The sequence below is a fragment of the Pipistrellus hanaki genome, assembly GCF_964339955.1.
Source record: "Pipistrellus hanaki genome assembly, chromosome: 1".
NCBI classification, from domain to species: Eukaryota; Metazoa; Chordata; class Mammalia; order Chiroptera; family Vespertilionidae; genus Pipistrellus; species Pipistrellus hanaki.
The window spans coordinates 20,784,886-20,806,793 of record NC_140503.1 but is presented as its reverse complement, the minus strand read 5'-3'; the positions used below and the strand labels follow the sequence as shown (position 1 = coordinate 20,806,793).

The 21,908-nt window shown below is 51.7% G+C and overlaps 1 protein-coding gene across 2 annotated transcripts in view; it reads left to right on the top strand.

Moving 5' to 3' along the window:
* Positions 1 to 725: 725 nt before the first annotated feature.
* Positions 726 to 21,908, top strand: part of JDP2 (Jun dimerization protein 2) — a 44,768-nt gene continuing 23,585 nt past the window's right edge. The window contains exons 1-2 of one of the 2 annotated variants that reach the window (XM_084893621.1): positions 726 to 2,051; positions 11,630 to 11,850. In XM_084893621.1, the coding sequence (XP_084749747.1) occupies positions 1,700 to 2,051; positions 11,630 to 11,850 (573 nt within the window). In that variant the 5' untranslated portion in view covers positions 726 to 1,699. The remainder of the gene's footprint in view (positions 2,052 to 11,629; positions 11,851 to 21,908) is intronic. The other variant, XM_084893622.1, reaches the window with a different exon arrangement.

The following is a 21,908-nucleotide window of genomic DNA, read 5'->3' as shown; positions in this document are numbered from 1 at the left end:
ACTTCCAGGGGCAATGGCCATGGAGAGGGGCCGGGTGGGGGCAATGTGGTAGAAGCTATGTTTATATAGCGTTTATATTCCTTAACTGGAATCAAAACTGAAAACCATCCGCATCAAATAATGGAGGAGACGGGATGGATAAAACAGGGAAATGGAGGGGGCTAGTGACCCCCAAGTCACCCCTTGGTGCCATCCCTGTAGCATATTTAATTTGTGGGGGAAGCAAGGCCTAGGCGGACTACCAGTGGCCCAGCTACATGCAAAACAATCCCTGGAAAGGACTTGCTCTAACCACATAGACTAATTATTAGTCCCCACACATAGATCAGGTCAAAGATGCATAAGGGAACACTGTCCCTATTCAGTGTTTTCTTCCATATAAATGTCCATTCCTCCGTCTCATGGGGGAAACATCATGAGGCAGTTTCATAGGACCCAGCTTCCATCTTCGTGCTGCAGCAGAGGGGTAGTTGGCCTTTCAGATGCTGAGAGCCATGTTCGTCCACAAAGCTATCACATGACTACTCATTTTGCATGGTAGATTCTTTCAGGGCCTTTCTTTCTTTCTTTCTTTCTTTCTTTTTTTTTTTTTTTTTTTTTTAAAGAAGTTTATTTTTAAAAATATTTTTTATTGACTTTTTTTACAAAGAGGAAGGGAGAGGGATAGAGAGTTAGAAACATCGATGACCAGCCTGCAACAAAATACATGCCGCTGACAGGAATCAAACCGGAGACCCTTTAGTCCACAGCCCAACGCTCTATCCACTGAGTCAAACTGGTCAGGGCCCTTACTTTTTCTTACTTACTAACTTCAATGCTTTGAGTGAAGGTGAAAACGGCCAGGCAATGTCATGGGGATGTGATCTGCCTTCCCAGTCCTCTTCCCCCCCTGAAGGATTTCCCTGCACGGGGGAGAGAAGGAAAAGAACGCCTTGCTGTACTTGCATTGCAGAGACATGCTCACTTGGTTTTGCTTACTGCTCCCATCTGTCTCAAGCACTGTTGTTTCTTTCACTCTGAACATCTGCGCTCCAAGAAGGCATGAACTTTTTCTTTCACTTCCTTTCTTCTTCGGGTGATGACCTGACCTCACTCTTTTGAGAAGGAGGCCGGCAATCACTGTGTATAAACAGTCACCCCTATCTGGCTTCCACAGAAAGGTGGGGGCTGGCGGAGCCCCCAGGGCGTCTGGAGGTAGGAGATGCCAACCATGGTGCCAAGGTCTCAGGTGCCACACGTGTGCTTGAGGTCTCCGGGCTTTATACCCTGGAGGGCATCATGGGACACACATGTCCTCTGGAGTCTCCCTGAACCGTCTACCACTCTGGGAAGATGCAAGGTGGGCGTCGAGTTGGCCATGGAAGTTGTCATGGGGAAGAAGGCCGTCTGCAGAGGGAGGAGGGCTGGGTGTGCTCTCTGCCCCTGAGAGGAAAGGAGAAGCTGATGGAGCGGGACAAAAAGCCCAGGTCAAGCAGCGCTGGCCACCCAGAAAGAGAAAGCAGCGGAGGGCAGGCCTCCTGCAGCCAACTACCGCGGGCTTAGGGCACGTATGGTGGCCAGGTGGGCTGGTGGGTGGGGTCGAGGCGCCCACATGCCTTCATCTCCTGCTCATCCTGCTCCCTGGGAAGAGAAAGCCGGCTTGCGAGATCACTTCCTCCCTCAGTCGCGAAGCGTCCGAGGATGAGAATGTGCTGAAGAAATGCTCTCTCTCGGGCTGGCCAAGAGCGCTGAGGATCCAGGAAGATGGTTCACCCGGACTGCGAACGCTTCAGGGGGCTTTCGGCTGGTCCTGCTGCCGCCGCCGCCTCCTTTCTCCGTCTTGGGTCCCGGGTGGCCCCCGGCGCTGCGCGCGGGGCGGGCGTGGGGGATGCTCTTACATAACCGCCCGCCGCGTCCCGCTTCCTCGCGCGCTCCGGAGCCGCGGGGAGGGAGCGCCCGGGACGGCGATGGAGCCGCAGCCGGTGCCGCGGGGCCGAGGCCGCCCCGGCGGGGAGAGCGGCCCGAGCAGCCGCGGGAGGAGGGCGCGCGAGGCGGCGGCGGGGGAGGTGAAGGTCAGTGGGTGTGAAGCGCCGGATCCACACCCCCTCCTCCCTCCCCTGTCCCCTCCTTCCCTTCCTCTCCGTCCCCCTCTGACGTCTGGAGCTGGCAGCTCGGCGGGTTCCGCATTCCCGACCCCTCCCCGCCGCCCCGGGGCCGCTATATAGCCGGGGCTGATGCAACCCGTCCCGCCGCCCGCCACAGCCCGCGGGAGGGACGCTCGGCGGCCGCGACGGGAGGCGCTGGCGGCGGCGGACGCTGCAGCGGCGGCGGCGGCGGGGCTGGCGCCGCGGCGGCTCCCGGGCCGGGACGGGCCTGGGCACCGGGCGGAGCTCGGCGGCCGGGCGGCAGCGGCGCTGAGCGGGCACGGCGCCTGCAGCCGGGCCCCGGCCCCGGGGACGCCGCCTCCGCCCGCGGCTTCTGCACGGTGGGTGCGCGCGCGAGCGCGGGGGGCGCCCGGGCCGGCGGGGCGGGCGGGTGGGGCGCGCCGGGCACCTGGGACGCCCGCCCCCGCGCGGGCGGAGCGCGCCGAGCTCCGGAACCCGGCGCCCCGCGCGCGGGGAGGCTCCCGCAGCCCCGGCGGAGGTCGCTGCAGCCCGGGAAGCCGTTCCCGAGAAGCCGCCTGGAAGCCGTGGGCGTCCCCTTTGGTTCCCGCCCCGGGACGGGAGGCTCAGTCCGCTCCCAGGCAGCCGGGCTCTCTCTCCGCCTCCCTCCAGCGCCCTTCTCCCCCGTGCGTTTGCCCACAGGCGCTCGCCTCGGGCGGCCGGCGGGGAAGGCGGGTGAGTGGGGAGAACACTGCCTGAGGGAGACGGGCCTGGGGGTGCAGATGGGAGGGGGAAAGGCCAGGGACTTGCAGGGTTCTTGGGGGGTGTGCGGGGGAAGGATGACAGGGACCGGCTGGCAAGTGTGCCGCCCCCACCCCCTGGGAGGGTGGAAGCGTGCCTCCCTGAGGACTGGAGAAGGCCCGGGCCTCTCTCCATCCAATGAGGAGTGCTTCTCTGGGGGCATTGCTCCCGGGTCCTGGGATGGGAGGAGGCTTAGGGGGCGGCCCGGGTCCCTTCTGCGCTCCCTGGGAGGGCTCCTCAGCCAGGTTACATAAGGAGGTAAGCCCGCTCCCTCTCCCCCTTCTCTCCTGACCAGCCCGGTGTAGAAGGCTCTCTGAGCTCCTCCCCTCTAAAGGAGGCTGAGGGATTGGGTCTGAAGGCCAGGACCCCAGACCCTAGGAGGCCCGGGAACGGGGAGGTCTTGGTTCTTGTGCTGGGATGGATGGGCCATGCATGCGGCTGGAAATGCAAAGGCTGGTGGAAGGAAATTAACTCACCCTTTGGGCCAGCTCCACTTGCAAGGTTGCCTGATCCTGGCCCGGTGTGCAGTCCTCCCTGCTGGCATCGAGGGCATTGGGCATGGGGCTGCGTCCTGACCACATGAGCTTAATGCAGATGAACCCAGGCCTGTCACTCAAAAAAGGGCGTGCAGACCCAGGGTGCGTGCAGCCAAGTGGGTGGGCTCTCCTCAGGTTTGGGAGCATCAGAGATAGAAGCTTTGAGCCACGACTGGTGCCTGCTTGGTCCTGTAAGGCCTTGCTACGAATTGTGTTCACATATCATCTCCCCAGTCTCCCGTTCCTAAAGGTTTTTTTTTTTTTTTAAACAGACCTCCCCTTGCTTTCATCTTTCCAGCAAATCTGGCTGCAGCTTGGATGGCTGCCTGATCTTCCTCTGCAGGTTTCTAGGGGAGAGTTTAGCCCGGTATCAGGTGTGAGAGTGGCTCTGATTAATCCGAGGACCTGGGAAGAGAAGCAAGGTCTATTCTCGTGCCTCTGGCTGGCTAAGGTTTTGCCTTGTTTAAAACCGGGAGGACGGATTTCTCAAAGGCTCTTCTGTTCCCCTTCTACGTTGGCTTTGGTTCAGAGCTGCAGGCAGCTCCAGAATCTTCCTGAAGAGCCGGGTGCCGTGAGCTTTGAAAGGCTGCTGGAAGGCATGGGCGTGGAGGCCTCTGACTTTTCTCCTGCGTTGTTTGCAGCCGCGTCTAAGGAGCCTTGGGGATAAGTGGTAACGGTGTTCCCTAGGGAAGGCTTTGGACAAGGATCTCCTTACTCGCTCACTCACTCACTCACTCGCTCGCTCGCTCACTGCCTAGCTTTTTGCAGCCACCAGCGTCTGTCTCCCCCACCTGTTTGCAATCTGTGTGGGCATCTTTTCCAACCTGCAGAACCCTTGGCAGAAGGAGAAGGGCCAGGCTCTCCAGGCCTTGTTTGTCGTGTGGGTCGGCCTGTGTTGCAACGGGCTGTCTCTCTCTCACCAGTGTTTCTGTTTCCAGCTCTGCTCTGGAAGAGAGGGGTCAGTGCAGGCTCAGGTTGGCCGGCTCTGTATTCATTCAGCCCCAGCTCAGCTTGAGCAATCGGAGCCAGGGCTGAGGGCAAGCAACATTCTTCTCTGCTTTTTTCTGCTGCAGGATGCAGTTTGCTTTTTTTCCATGCGAATGAATTATGCTTGAAACCAAAATGGGAGGAAGAGAAAAATAGAGTGAGTGTGTATGAATATGTGTGTGTGTGCGCGCGCACGTGCATACCTATATAGGCAGGGGGAGAGCAGCAGACACATTATTTTTCCATTTTCCTTTAATTAAGGCTCTGTGGAGGTGTGTTTGAAAACAGAGGGTCTCCTATGCCTTTGAGGAGGGTGAGAACACTGTTTTGGCTGCGTCCCGGGCCATATGCAGCGTATGGTGGCCAATGAAACGGGGCCTGGCTCTCTCTGTTGCTTGTCTTGGCAGTCGGTTCCGTGGCTTGTGTTACCAGCTCTGGAACTTACGGGCTGCCAAGCTCCGTGTGCCTGTGTGTGTATGTGTGTGTGTACTTTGGTGCGTGCGTGTGGTTTGGCCTCTCGGAGCTCAGAGGAGACAAATGCTGTAGCGACCCAGGTTGGAATTTCAGCCTGTGTTTCTTTACGCTCACTGCTGGCTGTGGGAGGCCCGGCCAGAGCCCACCGCCTGTTTTCTTGCGGCAGCCCTTGGGATTCTGGTTGAGGAGCTTCGTTTCCAAAGCTTCAGCAGGGCCAGTGGCATTTTTAAAAAAAGGGCCAACGGATTTATCGCACACTCTGCGTGTATGACTGTGCAGTGTTATCATGCTGGGAGCTCCTGCAGCCAAGGAACCGAGATGGGGTGAAGAGGGAAGAGAGAATAGAGGCTTGCCAGGTGGCAGTTCTTTCCCAGCTTCCTCTTGCAGCTTGGGATAAGGATTCCTGGCGGAAGTAACTTCCTATGTGTGTGTTGAACAGGGGAAACAGTGCCCACAGACAGGGCCTTGTGGGAAGCATTTCTCTGGTCTCCTGGGAAGAACCTTTCCTGGGGAGAGGTTCCAGTTTCTCCTATAGCTGGGATGCCTTCACAGGGGTCATGCATGCCCGTGTGCCCATGTCTGGCAGCGGCTTCTGACCGCTCTCCCCCATCTTTTTCTTCTTAGGCAGATCTGAGGGGCGACCCCCTCTAAGCGGTACAGGATAGAGTAGGCAGAAGGACACAGAAGATGCTAGCTAGCCCTCTGCTTCTGGAGGCAGGGGTGGAGACCCAGCCAGCTGCTGGTGCCAGCCAGCCACGCAGCTGTGTTCTGGAATGGAGGATGGAGGAGACCTTGGAGAAACTGGGGCAAAGGTCAAGTGCTGGGCCTGGTTTCTGCACCTTTGTATACACAGCTGTGACCTGCCCCCTTGGTTTCTACTCTGCAGTAACCGACTGGATACAGGATGGTCCTGGCCCCGTGGGGTTTAGAGCTGGAAAGTGGGGGAGCAGAGCATCCTCTGGGGGAGTCCTCTTCATGGCTGTAGGAAAAGGAGGCCAGTGTTAGGTGGGAACCCTACAGTGACCTTGCGGGATCGTCTAGCACTTGTGTCCTTCAGGAAGGAAGGCTCTGTGGCTCCACTGACTTCATACTGGGGCGGGCACTGTTCCAGGTGCTTTCCAAGTTTTCACCACTGGAATCCTTACAGGGCACCTACCACTATTGTTCCCACTTTACAACTGAGGAAAGTGAGTCCCAGAGAGGTTAGGGAACTTGCCCAAGTCACACAGCGAGTAAGGGGCAGAGCTAGTTTGCACATGTAGCTGACCTGACTCCAAAGCTCCCCCCCATCACCCGCCTCCCTCTCCTGCCTGAAGAGCTGGGACAGCCACCTGGGGAGGGCCTTTTCCAGCTCGTCCTTGTTCTCAGGGGCTTTCTCCACCCATTTGCTCCTGGCCTTCTGGATCTCCAGGCGAGAGATCACCTCAGATAATCCCTTATCTTCAAGAACAAGTTTACTGTTTAATTCTCCAAGATTCATGATAGTTATTACTTTGTTCTGTGATCCCTGGCCTGGCACACCTTTCTCTGCCCGCCCTCTCCCACCAATACACACTGTCCTCCTGGGAATTTTCCCAGACTCCAGCTCCTAAGACTGCCTACCTGCTATTGGTGATTCCCAGGCACTGGCTATTGGCTCTTTCCCTCTCTCTCTCTCTCTCTCTCTCTCTCTCTTTTTTTTTTTTTTTTTTAATATATATATATATATATATATATATATATATACATACTAGAGGTCCAGTGCATGAAATTTGTGCACTCAGTGGGGAGGAGGTCCCTCAGCCTAGCCTGCACCCTCTCACAGTCCAGGAGCCTCAGGCCCGCTCCCCATTAGTCAGATATCCTTAGTGCTGTAGAGGAGGAGGGAGAGGCTCCTGCCACTGCCACTACACTCACCAGCCATGAGCCTGGCTTCTGGCTGAGCAGAACTCCCCCTGTGGGAGTGCACTAGCCACCAGAGGGCAGCTCTGCATTGAATGTCTACTCCCTAATGGTCAGTCCACATCACAGCAACCAGTCTTTCTGCCATTCGGTTGATTTGCATATTAGCCTTTTATTATATAGTTTTTATTTTTTTAGAGGAGGAGAGATAGGAACATTGATGAGAAATATTATCAACACTGAGAAACATTATCGCCTCCTGCATACCCCCTACTTGGGATGGAGCCCACTAACAGGCATGTGCCCTGACCTGGAATCAAATTGGTGACCTCCTGTTTCATAGGTTGACGCTCAAATCACTAAGCCACACCAGCCAAGCTGGGTACTCGCTCCTCCAACTCCACTAGTGCTCCTGGGACCTGATCCTGTGACATAACTCCCTGCTCCTTGCCTGTCCTCACTCATCTCCACTATTTCGAACGTTGCACTCATTGCACACATTCCTGGCTCCTTATGCCAGCCTAGCTAGCTGTTTGCCTGGAGGGGAGCTGACCTCAAAGAGGCCCAGGAATTTGTAAACCTCCCTTACACTTTTGTTTCTATGGACAGATCCTAACTTTCATGATGCAGATCCTAACTTTCTCTTAACCTGTCTTATTATTATTATTTTTTTTTAACCCATCTTTGCCATTCTAGATGGAGAGGCCAATTATTGGCACTTTCTAGTAAAAATTGATCCATCAAAGCAAGACTGTTATTTGTAGATACTCCTGTTAAAAAACATGATATTTCATAGATTTATGTACAGTGAAAAGAGAAGAAAAGGGGAAAAACTCAACTTACATGTATCTTTTTCCTGTCAGCTAAAAAATGATGTTTCATCTTAATATCTCCCAATAGGGTCCACTTTCTGGACTTGAAATGTTTCCTGGGCTTGCTTCCTTCCTTCCTTCCTTCCTTCCTTCCTTCCTTCCTTCCTTTCTTCCTTCCTTTCTTTCTTTCTTTCTTCCATATATATTTTATTGAGTTTTTACAGTGAGGAAGAGAGAGGGATACAGAGTTAGAAACATTGATGAGAGAGAAACATTGATCATCCGCCTCCTGCACACCTACTAGGGATGTGCCTGCAATCAAGTCACATGCCCCCAACTGGAATCGAACCTGGGACCTTTCAGTCCGCAGGCCAAAGCTCTATTCACTGAGCCAAACCGGTTTCACCTTTCCTGGCTTTTCCACTTGTCCAAGGCAGCACCCCTATCTGTGTGCCTCCCCTTCCTGAGGAAGTCAGAATGGAGAGAGACCAATACCAGGAATTCAGGTTCTTTCCTCATGGACCCACTCAGACCCCCCGGTTCTCCGAAGCTGGCTTTTAGAGACCTGCATCAAACCCCTCGTGTCCTGGGGCTCAGCAGCAGCATTCGCTGTGACCTCCTGCACGCTCTCTGTCCTCTTCACGCCTCGCTGTCAGTCCCATCTTGATCTGTCCATTGCCCAGTTCTTCCTTGGCTAGTTTCCAAGCTGTTCCTGGTCAGTGTCCCAAACTGCCAAAGTCTTTTTGGATCCTAAGCCTGTCTTTTGAGGCAAAAGCTTCATTTGCCAGTTTTGGTCTTCTGCCAATGTATAGCACTTGCTCTGTATTTATGCGTCCCAGTTACTAATGGAAACACGGAGGGTGTTTATCTGCCTTTTGGACCGCCTGGGCCCTCAAGGGGGGGAAAAAAACTCCGGGTTCTTCCCCTAAAGCTTTTAGTGCCTAGTTCCCCTTTTCCTGCTAAATTGTTTCCGTATGGAACAAGCAGTTGGGAGATGATTTCACCTCTTGTCATCTTTCCTATGTCTTCCTTGAAGTGGATAAATTCCTCCTGGCTGTTATTGGTTCCCTGCCACTGTCTGTCTCTCTCTCTCTCTCTCTCTCTCTCTCGCCCCTCCTCCCCTCCTCATAGATCTCTACATCACATCAAATTGTTTTATTTTTCCTATCACCAAAGTTGCCTTGCAGCCTTGGATCCTCAGCCAGCTCTTCCCAGTTAATGAGGGTCCAATTATGAGAGGCAGCCGCCCCACCTCCTCCATCCTCTGCCGTTAGGGTGACTTCTCGCTGGTGAATGTCAGCTGTTGCGGTTGTCTCCTAGGAAAGGCATGTGCTAAGGACTTTGTGGTTTGTATCTGAGCAGTTCGGGGTGCCCTGGTGGGGGGGAAGGAAAGAGAGGGGCATTTGTTTTTATTATTATTTTTGCTTCTGCAGAGGAAAGCCTGGAGCCTGGGCCCCTGAGCGAGGCTTGTCATTGGGCTGGGTTCACAGCGAAGCAGGAATGGCAGGAATTTATGAGGCCGCTGCTCCCAGAGAGCGGTTGCCCCGCTCGGAGGGGGGATTTCACAGTAGCAGATATTTTGGGCTCATTTGTTAGTGTCTCATTTATACCATCTGCATGAAAATAAACAGAAGCTGCAGGCAGGGCCTATCATTCCGGGAACAGTGGGGCCTGGCTTCCATCTCCCAGAGATGGCGTAGGCAGGGGAACACACAGGAGCCTCTGGGCTGTTTTTCCCGGGTCTACCATGGGAACCAACCATCTGGAGGTTGGTGACGAGCACCCAGACTTCCAGAGGTAGATCCCGACCCTGCTCACTGAATTTTGTTCCACCGCGAGTTTATCATTTGTTCCTTCCTTCCTTCACGTATTTACAATCCAGTAAGTAGTTGTGGATGACTCTTTTTGTGCCAGAAATGATGCTACACACCGGGGTCATGTGGGTCAACCAGCCATGACTGCCGCTTTCCCCCTGAAATCACCCTTCTACTTGCTCAGTGGCCACGTGGCATATTTTGCCACGCAGGAAAAACGTGGTCCTTCCCTTTGAGGGAGGTTCGGGGGGCCTCTGGCCAAGGAGGGGATTTTGCTCTGTATTTTTGCTGGCGTGTGGGACCCCCAGCCCCTCTTTGGGGTTTGTATTCAACTGAAGCACCAGGCACAGAGCATATTCCAGCTTCACATCTCCGGTCTGTTTAGAGTAGCTCAATTAAGCATCTTTTTGGGGGTCATTGACTCCTCGGGGCATCCGTTCAGGTTCTAGAAAAGGGATTTTGTAGGGTTTTCTCCTCTTCTGAGAAGGAAATGGGAGTTTCCTTTGTCAGTTTGGCTCAGGTAGCCGAACACCAACTCCTTCTGCCTGCCAGGCATCCCTTTGCCACTCAGGAATGAGTCCTTACACTGGCCATTTTCTTGTTTTCCCTGGAGGAAGCCTGGGAGCCGGGCAGCTCATCCACCATGCCCTGGAGCAGCCTCCTGCAGGGGCACCCTGTGGGCCTCACCTTGAACTTCCGATTTGCAGGCCCAGCTCCAGGGAGTAGAGGGGAGACTCTTCCTGATCCTGGACTCAAGTCCTGCTCAGGTTTAGGGAGGGTCACAGCACATTGACCAATCGCATGTGAGACGTCTCAGGGGCCACTTTTCTGTCTGGGCTCCCACCCAAACTGCCACGGGCTTATTCAGGGAACTTCCCAAACCTGGACCTTAATGGGAGGCAAAGTAGAGGGTCCTCTGTTCAGGAGAATGATCCTCTGGGCTAGTGTCTGAACAACTGCATTGGAAGGTCATCCCTTCTGCATGAACTCTCTTGGAACCCAGGAGCGGGGAAAGGGCAGGACCTAAAATCTAGGGCCCGGGAGCTCAGCTCTGGCTCTTTCCCGTGCTGGCTGTGTGACCGTGGCAAGTCATTCGCCCTCTCTAACCTTTACCTTCACCTCGTGCGCAAAATGAGGATGTGGTTTAGATAAGCACGGGGCCTCCTCCAGCTCTCAGACTGTAAGTTGATGAGAATGAGTCTCAGATCCTTTTCTGAGATGGCCTGGGGGACACTGGGTGCTCAGGCTGGGGAGAACGGACGTGCCTTCTTGCTCATCGTCCGATGGGTGGACGGCTAAGTGGACGAATGAATGAATGAATGGTAGGAGCCCTGGAAGGGACCGGATACGTCTGGCTTTATTGGAAGACGAGCTTTCTGCACTGCCAGCTGTGCCTTGTAGTAACCACTTCTTACCCACGAGCTTCTCCCGGAAAAGAGGGGAGAAATAGTTCTCTCGATGCTGACCTGTCTAATTTCTGTCTGCCTTTCATGCCTGAATCTGTCTTCCCTTGCAAACCCTTTGGGTCTGGCCCAGCCAGAATACGTGTTTGCTTTGAGAAGCAGGAGATTCGGGAGGACTTTGCTGGTCCTGGGCTCCGCTGGGGAAAGCACAGGCTAATTAATTGCCTCTCCTTTGCCTCAATCTCCTCCTCACAGACTCCAGAGGCACACACACTCACCTTTCACTTCGATTTGCTTCATTTCATATTCAGGGTGTCTTAACAAGTGTGCAGAACGGGATGTGTGATTTGAGGGGAGGCACCATGCCAGGCCCAAAATAGCTCCCTCTTAAACAGGTGCAGAGATGCTTGAGATTCCACTGTTATAAACCATCCTCTTGGGAGGCAGTAGGTTGTGGTTTAAATCCCAGCTCTTCCAGTTTCAACTGCGTGCAGTCTTGAGTGAGTTATCTTCCTAAGCTCCGGCTTTTTCCTTTGTGTCATGGACACTGACCCAGTCCTATGGGACTGTAGGATTAAGCAGTGCCAAGCACATGGCGAATGCTGCATCAGTAAGCCGATGGTTGGATTAAGCATTACCTTCAGTGCCAAGGAGAACTTTGATGTGGATTAAGATTCCCTCTGTAATAAAATAAGGGCAGAGAGAGACACTGGGAAAGGAAGGGGTGAAGGGGACATTAGTGAAAGAAAGGATGAAGTCCTGGCAAGACATGGGGCCGTAAGCCCCTCCTAGCACTTCTTCCTGCTGACAGCACGTGTCTTCTCCTCCCGCCTACTCCAGGCTGGCCTGCCACTCCTGCTATGATGCCTGGGCAGATCCCGGACCCTTCCGTGACTGCGGGCTCTCTGCCAGGGCTCGGCCCCCTGACCGGACTCCCCAGCTCAGCCCTGACTGCAGAGGAGCTGAAATACGCTGACATCCGCAACATCGGGGCCATGATCGCCCCCTTGCACTTCCTGGAGGTGAAACTGGGCAAGAGGCCTCAACCTGTGAAAAGCGAGGTGAGTGAGCCTGTCCTCCCAGGCAGTGTCCAGGAGTGGGACGCCCGGGTTAGAGACCCAGGACTCGCCCTACAGCCGCTGGGCGACCTCAGCGGTGCTGTTCATCATGGGGTCTGAGGACCAGTAGCATCCATGCAACCCGGTGGCCTGTAAAAATGCAGAATGTCAGGCTCCACCCCAGACCTTCGGAAACAGTCTGCGTTTTAATGAGTTCCCCTGGGGAGTTCACGGACATGGTAAAGTGTGAGAGGTCCCGGGCGGGGACAGGATGCTGAACCTCTCTGATTCTTTGAGGGGCAAGGGTAGAGTGATTAATAATAATGAATAATAACATATTGGGCCCAGCTGGAGCGACTCAGTTGTTTGAACGTTGTCCCGTGCACCAAAAGGTTGCTGGTTCAATTCCTGCTCAGGTTTGATTTGCAGGTTTGATCCCCAGTTGGGGAGAGTACAGAAGGCAACTTAGCGATGTTTCTCCCAGTGACCAACCTCCCTCCCTCCTTCCTTCCTTCCCTCCCTCCCTCCCTCTAATCATGTCCTCTGGTGAGGATTAAAAAATAATGAAATAAAAAATGCAATGTCTAAAAAATAATAATAATATATTGGCAGTCTCGCTGGGGTGTTGGGAGGACCAAGGGATATCGTGGAACTGTGCACATGCTTTGGAAAGTATACAAGAGAACACTAATACTGGGTTATCTTTCAAATCATCGTTAGTCATGTCATTGCTCTAACACCCTTGGCCCCGGGCTGCAGCTGAAGGTGGGAACTTGGAGGAAGGATGGTGTGGCCTTTCTTCTCAAGGAGCTGCCAGAGCTGGGCTCGGCCTCAGCCACTCACATCGTCTGCCTCAGATGTTTGCAGGGGGCCCACCCAGGGAGCTCTCCCTCCTCGGGTCCCTTGCAGCTGTCGCTCATGAGCCTCGCTAGCAGAAGAGCTGCTTTTCCCTGGGGACTGGTGAGAAGCAGAAGTGCCCAGTGTAGGGTGAGCATTGGTGCTGGGAACGTCCCCAGCCCGCTTTCCCAGGGCTTGTGATTTGGCCAAAGGCTTGACGGAATAGCTGCCACCTGGAAGGGAGAAGGAGCCAGTGGTGGGAGGGGAGAGGAGGCTGGGGACAGGTGTGGGGGACAGGACATGGGAAGCAGCTGCTCAGCCGTTCTGATGAGGAGCATTCACAGGCAAAGGTGCCCTGGAGGGGGCTCATGCTTTAGGTTGAAGCTCGGAGGACTGGACATTCCAAAGAGGAGGCACTCTTGCGAAGAAAGAGGTTGTGGAGAAAGGGGTCTCGATCCTGGCAGAGGGGAGTTGGGAGTGTTATGCAGCTACTGCTCGGCCGTCGCTCTCCCCAGGAATACCATGAAAACTGAGAGAAGGGCTGCTGGGGATGATGAACTGGCCATGGGCATCCTGGATCCGGCTCTCCGATGTGTTTTGTTTGGCCCGCACAATGTTTTAAAAGACACTTGAACCAACACTTCACTTAAAAAGTTGGACTTTAATCTTTGATTAAAAACTGGGAAGATCTGCTCACAGGTGCCCATGGTAATGGCTACACGGAATGCCGAGACCCCCTCTCTTCTTTCCTCTTCCCCGTTTGCCACAGGCCCCCACACCTCCCTATTATTCTTCATTTTTATTTTTTAAATAGATTTTTATTGATTTCAGAGAGAAAGGGAGAAGGAGAGAGAGACAGAAACACCAATGATGAGAGAGAATCATCGATTGGCTGCCTTCTGTACGCCCCCCACTGGAGATTGAGCCCACAACCCCAAGCATGTGCCATTGACTGGAATTGAACCTGGGACACCCCCTGCCCCCCCCCAAGTCTGCAGGCTGATGCTCTATCCACTGAGCAAAACCAGCCAGGGCTATTCATTTTTCTTCCACTGTTGGTTTTGCTTTTGTTACCACCAGCTGCTTTCATTTACTTAACTGCCTGGCCCCTATTGTAGACATTTGCACTTGAGGCACCTGGATTAGGTGCATTATAGATGCCCACTAATGATTTCAAGATGAGAGTTGATGGTAATGACATTCTTGTGAATGAACATTGTGGATCAATGTGCTGTCGATAAATGAACATTGTAGATCAACATGCTGTCGATGGCACTTCTTGGCTCCTTCTCCCTTCCAGGTGGGCAGCTATGCTGTTGGGTGGGGACTTCAGGCCTTTGGCCAAATCGGAAGCCCTGGGAAAGTGGGCTGGGGCGTTCCCAGCACTAATGCTCACCAGTCCTGGGGACTTCTGTTTTCTTTTCCGAGGGCCCTTGCCTTTGGTTCCTTGCTATTCACCTTCCCAGGCTCATATCTCGAACGCACCAGGCTCAGGGGTCATTCCACAGTGTAATCACCCTTTAAACCAGTGCCCGAGGTGCATCACCGGGCTGCTGCGGCTTCAGTGTTTATGAAAGCCTTCGCCAGGGGCTGGACCCCTGAAGCTTTGCCTGGGAAGTGGAGTGACCACCTCTTCCCTCTACAAAAGGTGCTGGAGAAGCCTTCTTTTTTGGTGGTGGTGGTGGTGGTGGTGGGGGCGGCCTTTATTTGGGTTGAGTATTTTTACATTTTGCAGCCTCCCCCACATTGGTGGCATATGCCCCGTACCTGGCAGTGACGTGCTGTCTTCACAGGCGCCCACAAACTCACAAACTTGCACCATCCGGGCCGTGAAGATAACCAGCCCCTGCTGGGGCGTATTTGCATGCCTCTCCCTCCTGTCACCCTGCAGCATTGCGGGGGGCGGGGGGGGGGGCGGGGGGGGGCGCGGATGAAGTAGACTGTGCTGGCGGGGAAGTAAGGACAGCTCCGCCCTGGGAACTCACCTCCAAATGCTTTCTGGGTTCGACTCAAGGGGGTGGGTGGTTTGGGGTGTGGGTGCTCACTCTTAGAGCAACTACAACAGAAAGCGGTGGGGAGAGACCTTGTCACTGCAGAACCTCATGTCCCAAATACTTCGTTGCATATGGCAAACGGCCTGTGGTGGATTTTCACACAGACATTTTAGTAAAGTTCCTTGGATTATAAAATATTGACTATCTACTAGGACGTGTGCTGTTTAACATCATGTGTGATCTCGTTTATTCCTTTCCTGATCCATCCTGGTGACTGGGTTTTCCCCAGGTTAGAGAAGAGGAATAGGAGGTCCAAGGAGGAGGGAAGGGGTCAAGTCACTCAGGAAAGTGGCAAAACTGGCATCTGGGGTGATGGCGAGGCTGCTGCTGCAATAGCCACGTCTCGGATGCACTGGGCCAAGCAGCAGGCACGGTGCTGGACACTCTTAGTGCAACGTCTCATTGAACTTGGAAGTAATCACTGTTACCGTTATTACTGTCATGCCCACATGATGGATGAGGTTAAACGGCCTGGAGAGGGCCAAGGTCATGCAGCTGGAAAGCGAACTTCAGAGCCAAAGCTTTACTCACCTTATGCTGCCGCTGCCTCTTTTATCAGGTTGAGGAAGGGGGTGGGGTGGAATGAACCCGGCCAGGAACATTGGATCACTGATGACCTGGCCCAGTTAGTGCTGAGTCTGGCAGTTCTGTGGCCGCATTGTCTCCCAGGCTTGGAGAGCGAGTGGGCTGAGCGGCCGTGCAGGCAGCCCGGCCAGAGCAGCCTCTGGGACTGTCCGCCTCGCGGAGACCAGTAGTCTCTTGGGCCGTGTGCAAATCCATGAAGCGATTTGGTAAAAGAAAACTGGACGCATTAAGTTAAACGATAGGTGTTTTGTGCTGATGTTGTTATTAGGTGGTTGACACGTAATGCCAAGCTGTTTTGGAGCCAGATGCTTGCCTGCGGTCCATTTGTCCAACAGATATTTGCTAGGCACACCTACTATGTGCCAGGCACTGCCAGACACTGGGAACTGAACTGTAAGCCGAGTAGACAAGCTCCCCCCACCCTTTCTCCTGAAACTGTGTGGTGTAGTGGGGGCATCCAGAAATAAAAGGTTATGGAGTAGGTCAATGTTGTGAAGAAAAATTAAGCACACCAAGTGGGTGGTGAGTGGCCAGAGAGTTGGTTTGGATGGCTGGTTTGGGTCTGAGGATGCTATATTTTGGGACTTTTAGAGTGAGCACATGCTTCTTTCTTGCCTTTTTTAAAAAAGCTGGATTGATTGGGGTGACATTGGCTATTTATATAGGTTGCAGGTGTATAGTTCTATAACATATCGTCTGTATATTGTATTGTATGTTCACCCCGAGTCAAGTCCCCTTCCATCACCAATTTCCCCCTCTTTACCCTCTTCTTCTTCTTCTTTTTTAAAAAAATATATTTTATTGATTTTGTACAGAGAGGAAGGGAGAGAGATAGAGAGCCAGAAACATCGATGAGAGAGAGTCATTGATCAGTTGCCTCTTGCACACCCCCTACTGGGGATATGCCCGCAACCAAGGTACATGCCCTTGACCGGAATCGAACCCGGGACCCTTCAGTCCCCAAGCCGACGCTCTATCCATTGAGCCAAACCGGTCCCAGCTCTTTACCCTCTTCTACCTCCTGCCACCCACCTCTTCCTCTTTTTTCTTGCCTTTTGGTTCTTCTTTCCTTTCCAGTATTTCTTCTCAAGGCAGTTTTGCTCTCTGGCTTTCTCTAGACTCTAGAGAAAAGAGCTTTTCCTTCTACACATTTTATTCTGTAACCCATTCCAGCTGGACTCCTTAACCAGTCCCCATCGGCCTGAAGATTGTGGTCCTTCCTGGGTCATCTGTGAGGGGCTGCTGTGGCTGCAGGGGCCAAGCCCTGCCTCCGAGCTTGGAATGCATTTCCAGTGTGGCTGGTGGGGGCAGGGGCAGATGGGAAGGCCACAAGTTCCACCCTTCCACACACATGTACACACCAGGCACTTACCTAACCACCTGCTAGATGGGACCCCTCCCTCTGGGCCACTGCAGGGCTCTAGAGGGATCTCGAGTTAAAGGAAGTAGGACTGGATGACTTTGTAGGAAAGAGGCTGCAAACTGTCATTCCATGGGCAGGAGTCAGCCTACAGATGAATCTTGTTGGCCCTCACAGTATTTTTTTTTTTTTTTAATTGAATGAGTTGCTATATTTAAAAGCCAGGAAATGTGAACTTTCTGGCTTCTTTAAAAAAAAACCCAGACTATCTGGCCACTCTAGGCACACACCCTTATATGCAATGAAAGCTACCGCTGGGTGGTAGATGCTCACTGTATCAGCATGCAGTCTTCAGTTGACCAAAGACCCCACTGCTCCCTGTTGCCTTATACCCAGCTCATTTCACACCGTGTCACCAGCCCGCTTTTGAGTTTGAGTCCTGTTTGTAGGTCCCAAGGGTCGGGACTAGATCTTACATTTCTTTTTATTTCTGTGTGCTCTGCCTTGCATAGACTGTAGTTTTATATGTAGGCTTGTTGTTTTGAACATGAATTAGCTGTGTCAGTTTGGCAAGCCGCTTCAATGTCCTCTGCCTTGATTTCTATATCTCTCCATTCTTACCTCCAAGCATTGTCCATCTGCTTTTCTGTTTCTGAACTTTAGCGACTTTAGGCAGAAAAAAAGGAACACAGTGAAAATCCAACCAACTACTCCCAAACTTGGCTGATCACCAAAACCTCTTGGGGAACTTCTTATAAACAAAAATTTCAGACCCCGCACAGGCCCATGGACTCAGAGTGTCTGAGGGCAGTCCCAGGAATCGGTATGTTTAGGAAGCTCAGGGATGACCTTGTTCGTTCTACGTCTCTTCAGGCTCTTCTGATCCTTGTCAGGGCACATTCCGAGGGCCTCACCTTCAGGATTCTGTGCGTTCCATTGCAGTCTGCCCTTCCAGCGAGTATTCCCCAGGTCCTCGTTCTCCAGGTCCCCAGAGTCCGAAAGGAGACACAGCTGTCTGTGGATTTCGCACTGGTCATTTTCCAACTTCTCCAGAGTCTCTGAGGACATTTAGAAAGTTTTCACCGCCGAAACCGGTTTGGCTCAGTGGATAGAGCATCGGCCTGTGGACTGGAGGGACCTGGGGTTGATTTCCGTCAACCTTGTTGTACCTTGGTTGTGGGCACATCCCTAGTGGGGAGTGTGCAGGAGGCTACTGATTGATGTTTCTCTCTCATCGATGTTTCTAGCTCTCTATCCCTCTCCCTTCTCTCTGTAAAAAATCAATAATATATAAATTTTTATATATAAATATAAAGTTTTCACCTTTGCAGGAAATGTGAATTTGAATCTGTGGACCGCAGAGTGGCCCTGGAAGGTGTGCTCACTCGCAGCCACAGGTGGTTCTCCAGAGTTCATGCCACCAAAAAGACCAAAATGTTCAGCATGTTTGGCCTGAGCATAAAACGTTGCCCCCAACCAGCTGACGTGCTGGGTAAATGTTGGCGTGAGCATGCCGGTGTTTTTAGTGATTTAACACATAAAGGCAGCCCACTGAGATTTTTCAGCAAGCCTTGCATAATTGGTTTTTAATTTGCGGCTCTCCGGAATGGCGCTGGCCTGCTTCCCCCTGACTCAGACGCTTTTTCTGTCTCCTGCCTGTTTGGCAGCGAGAGCCAATCTGTCCCTCTCTTGGAACAGAATCTCCTGACTCGTCTTTGAAATCCCGAATTTCCACTTTAATTCCGTCACTTTGTTAGCACATTTTAAAAAAGCTGTTAGCGTTTCCCCTCCCTTTGATAGTTTAATTTGAAGGAGAATGAGTGATAGTTCAGAGCAGCTATGACTGTTGGACACTGCCCCCTGTGGAATGGCCTCTGATTTGAGTCCATGCCCTGAGCACTTAGAGGGGTTCTGAAGCTCTGATTTAGCATCAGAGGTTGGCCATCCCTGCTGTCATCCTCGAATGGGGTCACCTTGGAGAGCTGACGGCTGGACATGCATGTTATTAGCAGAAATCAAACACTTCTGGGATATTTGGAGAGTCCTGTACTGCTTTCTTAGATTCTCTGTTTTAAAGATGGGAATAATATTAGTCCCCACCTCTCAGTGTTGCTGTGATGATTAAATGAACGCATGTGGCTAAAGAGTTTCACAGAATGCCTGGCACTTACTGAGATGCGCAAGAAGTGTGGACGTGATTATGATTTACTTTTCGAATGTGTCAATTATGCAAATTAGTTTTATAATTTATTCAAACACTGTTCCTTGGGCTCTCATTTCCTTGAGGGAACTTTGCCCTTGGAGGTGTGTGGAGGGGCCCAGGTGCCATGGGAGCAGGACACCATCCTGGCTTCTCCCCAGAGGGACCGCTTCCGGGGCCTGGGAAGAGCTCTGGGCTGGGGTCCAGCTTCTGGGTTCATAGTCTGGCTCCTTCACTCACTCTCTGTGTGACCTTGGACAAGTCAGCTGGTCTTTCTGAGCATCTGTTTTTTCATCTGTGTGTAAGGATGACTGACAATAGCTCAGTGCATCTGACACTTACTGTGTGAAGACTGAATCCATTTGCAGAGGATGGCACAACAAATTTTGACTGCATCGGCCTTTCCAGTGTGTTGTGTCTGCAACCTGGGTGTCAGGAAAGTGAGCAGACCTTCCTGTTTCTGGTTGTTTATGCAAATTAGATGCAGGTTGTTTATGCAGATTAGTTGTCGTTTCCATAACAAACTGTAAATGAGAAGGCTCTTCAGCCCTCTGGTTTCCCCTCAGCTGCCTCGTGTATCCTCTTATCTTATTTCCTATGTTTTAAGGTCATTGCTGGATTTCCAGAACCATCAATTTTTGAAAAAACAATATATATATATATTTTATATAAAAACAATATATATATATTGTTTTTTATATATATATAAAAGGGAGGGGAAGAGAGAGATAGAAACATCATTGATGAGAGAGAATCATTGATTGGTTGCCTCCTGTTTGCCCCACACTGGAGATTGAGCCCATAACCCAGGCATGTGTCCTAACTCGGAACCGAACCATGATCTCCTGGTTCATAGGTCGATGCTCAACCTCTGAGCCACACCAGCTGGGCAAGAACCATCAATTAAAAATATATATATATATATATTTTATTGATTTTGTACAGAGAGGAAGGGAGAGAAATAGTTAGAAACATCGATGAGAGAGAGTCATCGATCAGCTGCCTCCTGCACACCCCCCACTGGGGATATGCCCACAACCAAGGTACATGCCCTTGACCAGAATCGACCCAGGACCTTTCAGTCCCCAAGCCGACGCTCTATCCATTGAGCCAAACCGGTTTTGGCAGAACCATCAATTTTTTAACAGCACTACCAAGTGGTCTTTCCTGTCAGTGCTGGTCATCTTACTTGGTGTCTCCAGATCCATTGTCAACAAGGACTTAGGGTTGGGAAACTGAGTCTTCTCACAGGTGACCTTCTCTGGCTGAACAACTCAAGTCAGCTGAGTCTCTTTCCCCTCTTCTGTGTCCAAAAGACACAAGCATCCCTGGCTGGGTGGTTCAGTTGGTTGGAGCGTGTCCTGTGCACCAAAAGATTGGGGTTCGATTTCTAATTAGGACACATGGCTAGGTTGTGTGTTTGATCCCTGGTCAGATTGCAAGGCAACAGATCAATGTTTCTCTCTCACATCAATGTTTCTCTCCCTTTTTAAAAAAAAAAAAAATCAATGAAAACATATCCTCTGGTGAGGATTAACAACCACAACAACAGAAAACACACAAAAAAACAAAGGTCACAGATGATCTGGCCTGAGGCTAGAGCTCAGTGATTGGGCAGATTAGAGCAGGCTGCTGAGGTGCTGGAGCAAGGTCACAGGCCTTCTCTGGGTTTAGCGACCCCTTGAGGCTGCTCACATCCTGCCCCATGCTGGTGTTCATTGTGCTCTGTTCAGCGGCTGGGTCCCTGCACTAAGAACAGAGGATGTGCATGTACTGGGTGGCAAGCTCCTCTGGGGGATCTGCCTCCACAGCTCTTCCCCTTCCTCCCCTCCCAACCACCACCAAGAACAAACCTTGGCTCTTTGGAAGCAGTGCAGCAACGCAGGGCTGCTGTAGCTCTGGAAAGGTTACTGGCCGTTTGAGCTTCCATTTCCTCCATTATAAAAGTCCGGGATGTGGGGGAGGGGAGCCAGACTTTTACTTGACAACATATACAAAAAGTAACTCAAAATGGATCAAAGACCTAATCTAAGAGCTAAAACTGCAAAACTCTTAGAAGGAAACAGTCATAAATCTTTGACCTTGGATTAGATATGACACAAAAAACACAAGCAACAAAATAAAAGATAGATACGTTGGACATCATCAAAATGGAAAACTTTGTGCTTTAAAGGACACAGCGCAAAAAGAGAGTCTACAGAATACAAGAACATTTTTTCCACATTATAGTTCTGATAAGAAACTTGTATCTAGACTATGTAAAGAACTATTTTAAAAAATATATATATTTTATTGATTTTGTACAGAGAGGAAGGGAGAGAGATAGAGAGATAGAGAGTTAGAAACATCGATCAGCTGCCTCTTGCACACCCCCTACTGGGGATATGCCCGCAACCAAGGTACATGCCCTTGACTGGAATCGAACCCGGGACCCTTCAATCCCCAAGCCGACGCTCTATCCATTGAGCCAAACCGGTCTCGGCTGTAAAGAACTATTGCAACTCAGCAAAAAGAAAGACAAGTAGGCCAATTAGAAAATTGGCAAAGTGTCTGAAAGCACATTTATCCCAAGATATGTGAATGGCTAAGAAGCATAGGAAGAGATGCTCAGTATCATTAGCCATCAAAGCAAATCAAAACCATGGTGATATTCCACTTCACACCCACGAGGGTGGCTGAAATAAGAAAGGACAGATATCACAAGTGTTGGTGAGGATGGGAGAAGCGGTAACCCTCAGACTACTGGCAGGAATGTCGAATGGTGCAACCACTTTGGGTCTGGCAGCTCTCCAAAAGGCTAACTAACCATAGACCCATGCCATATGACAGCAGTTACACTCCCAGGTATACAGCCAATAGAAAGGAGAACACGCTCACACAAAAACTCGTACGTGAATGTTCACAGCCGTGTTATTCATAATCTCTCCAAAATGGAAACAACCCACATGCCCAATGAATGACGACTGCATAGATAAAACACGGTATGTCCATACAGTGGGATATTGGACCATACAAAGGAATAAAG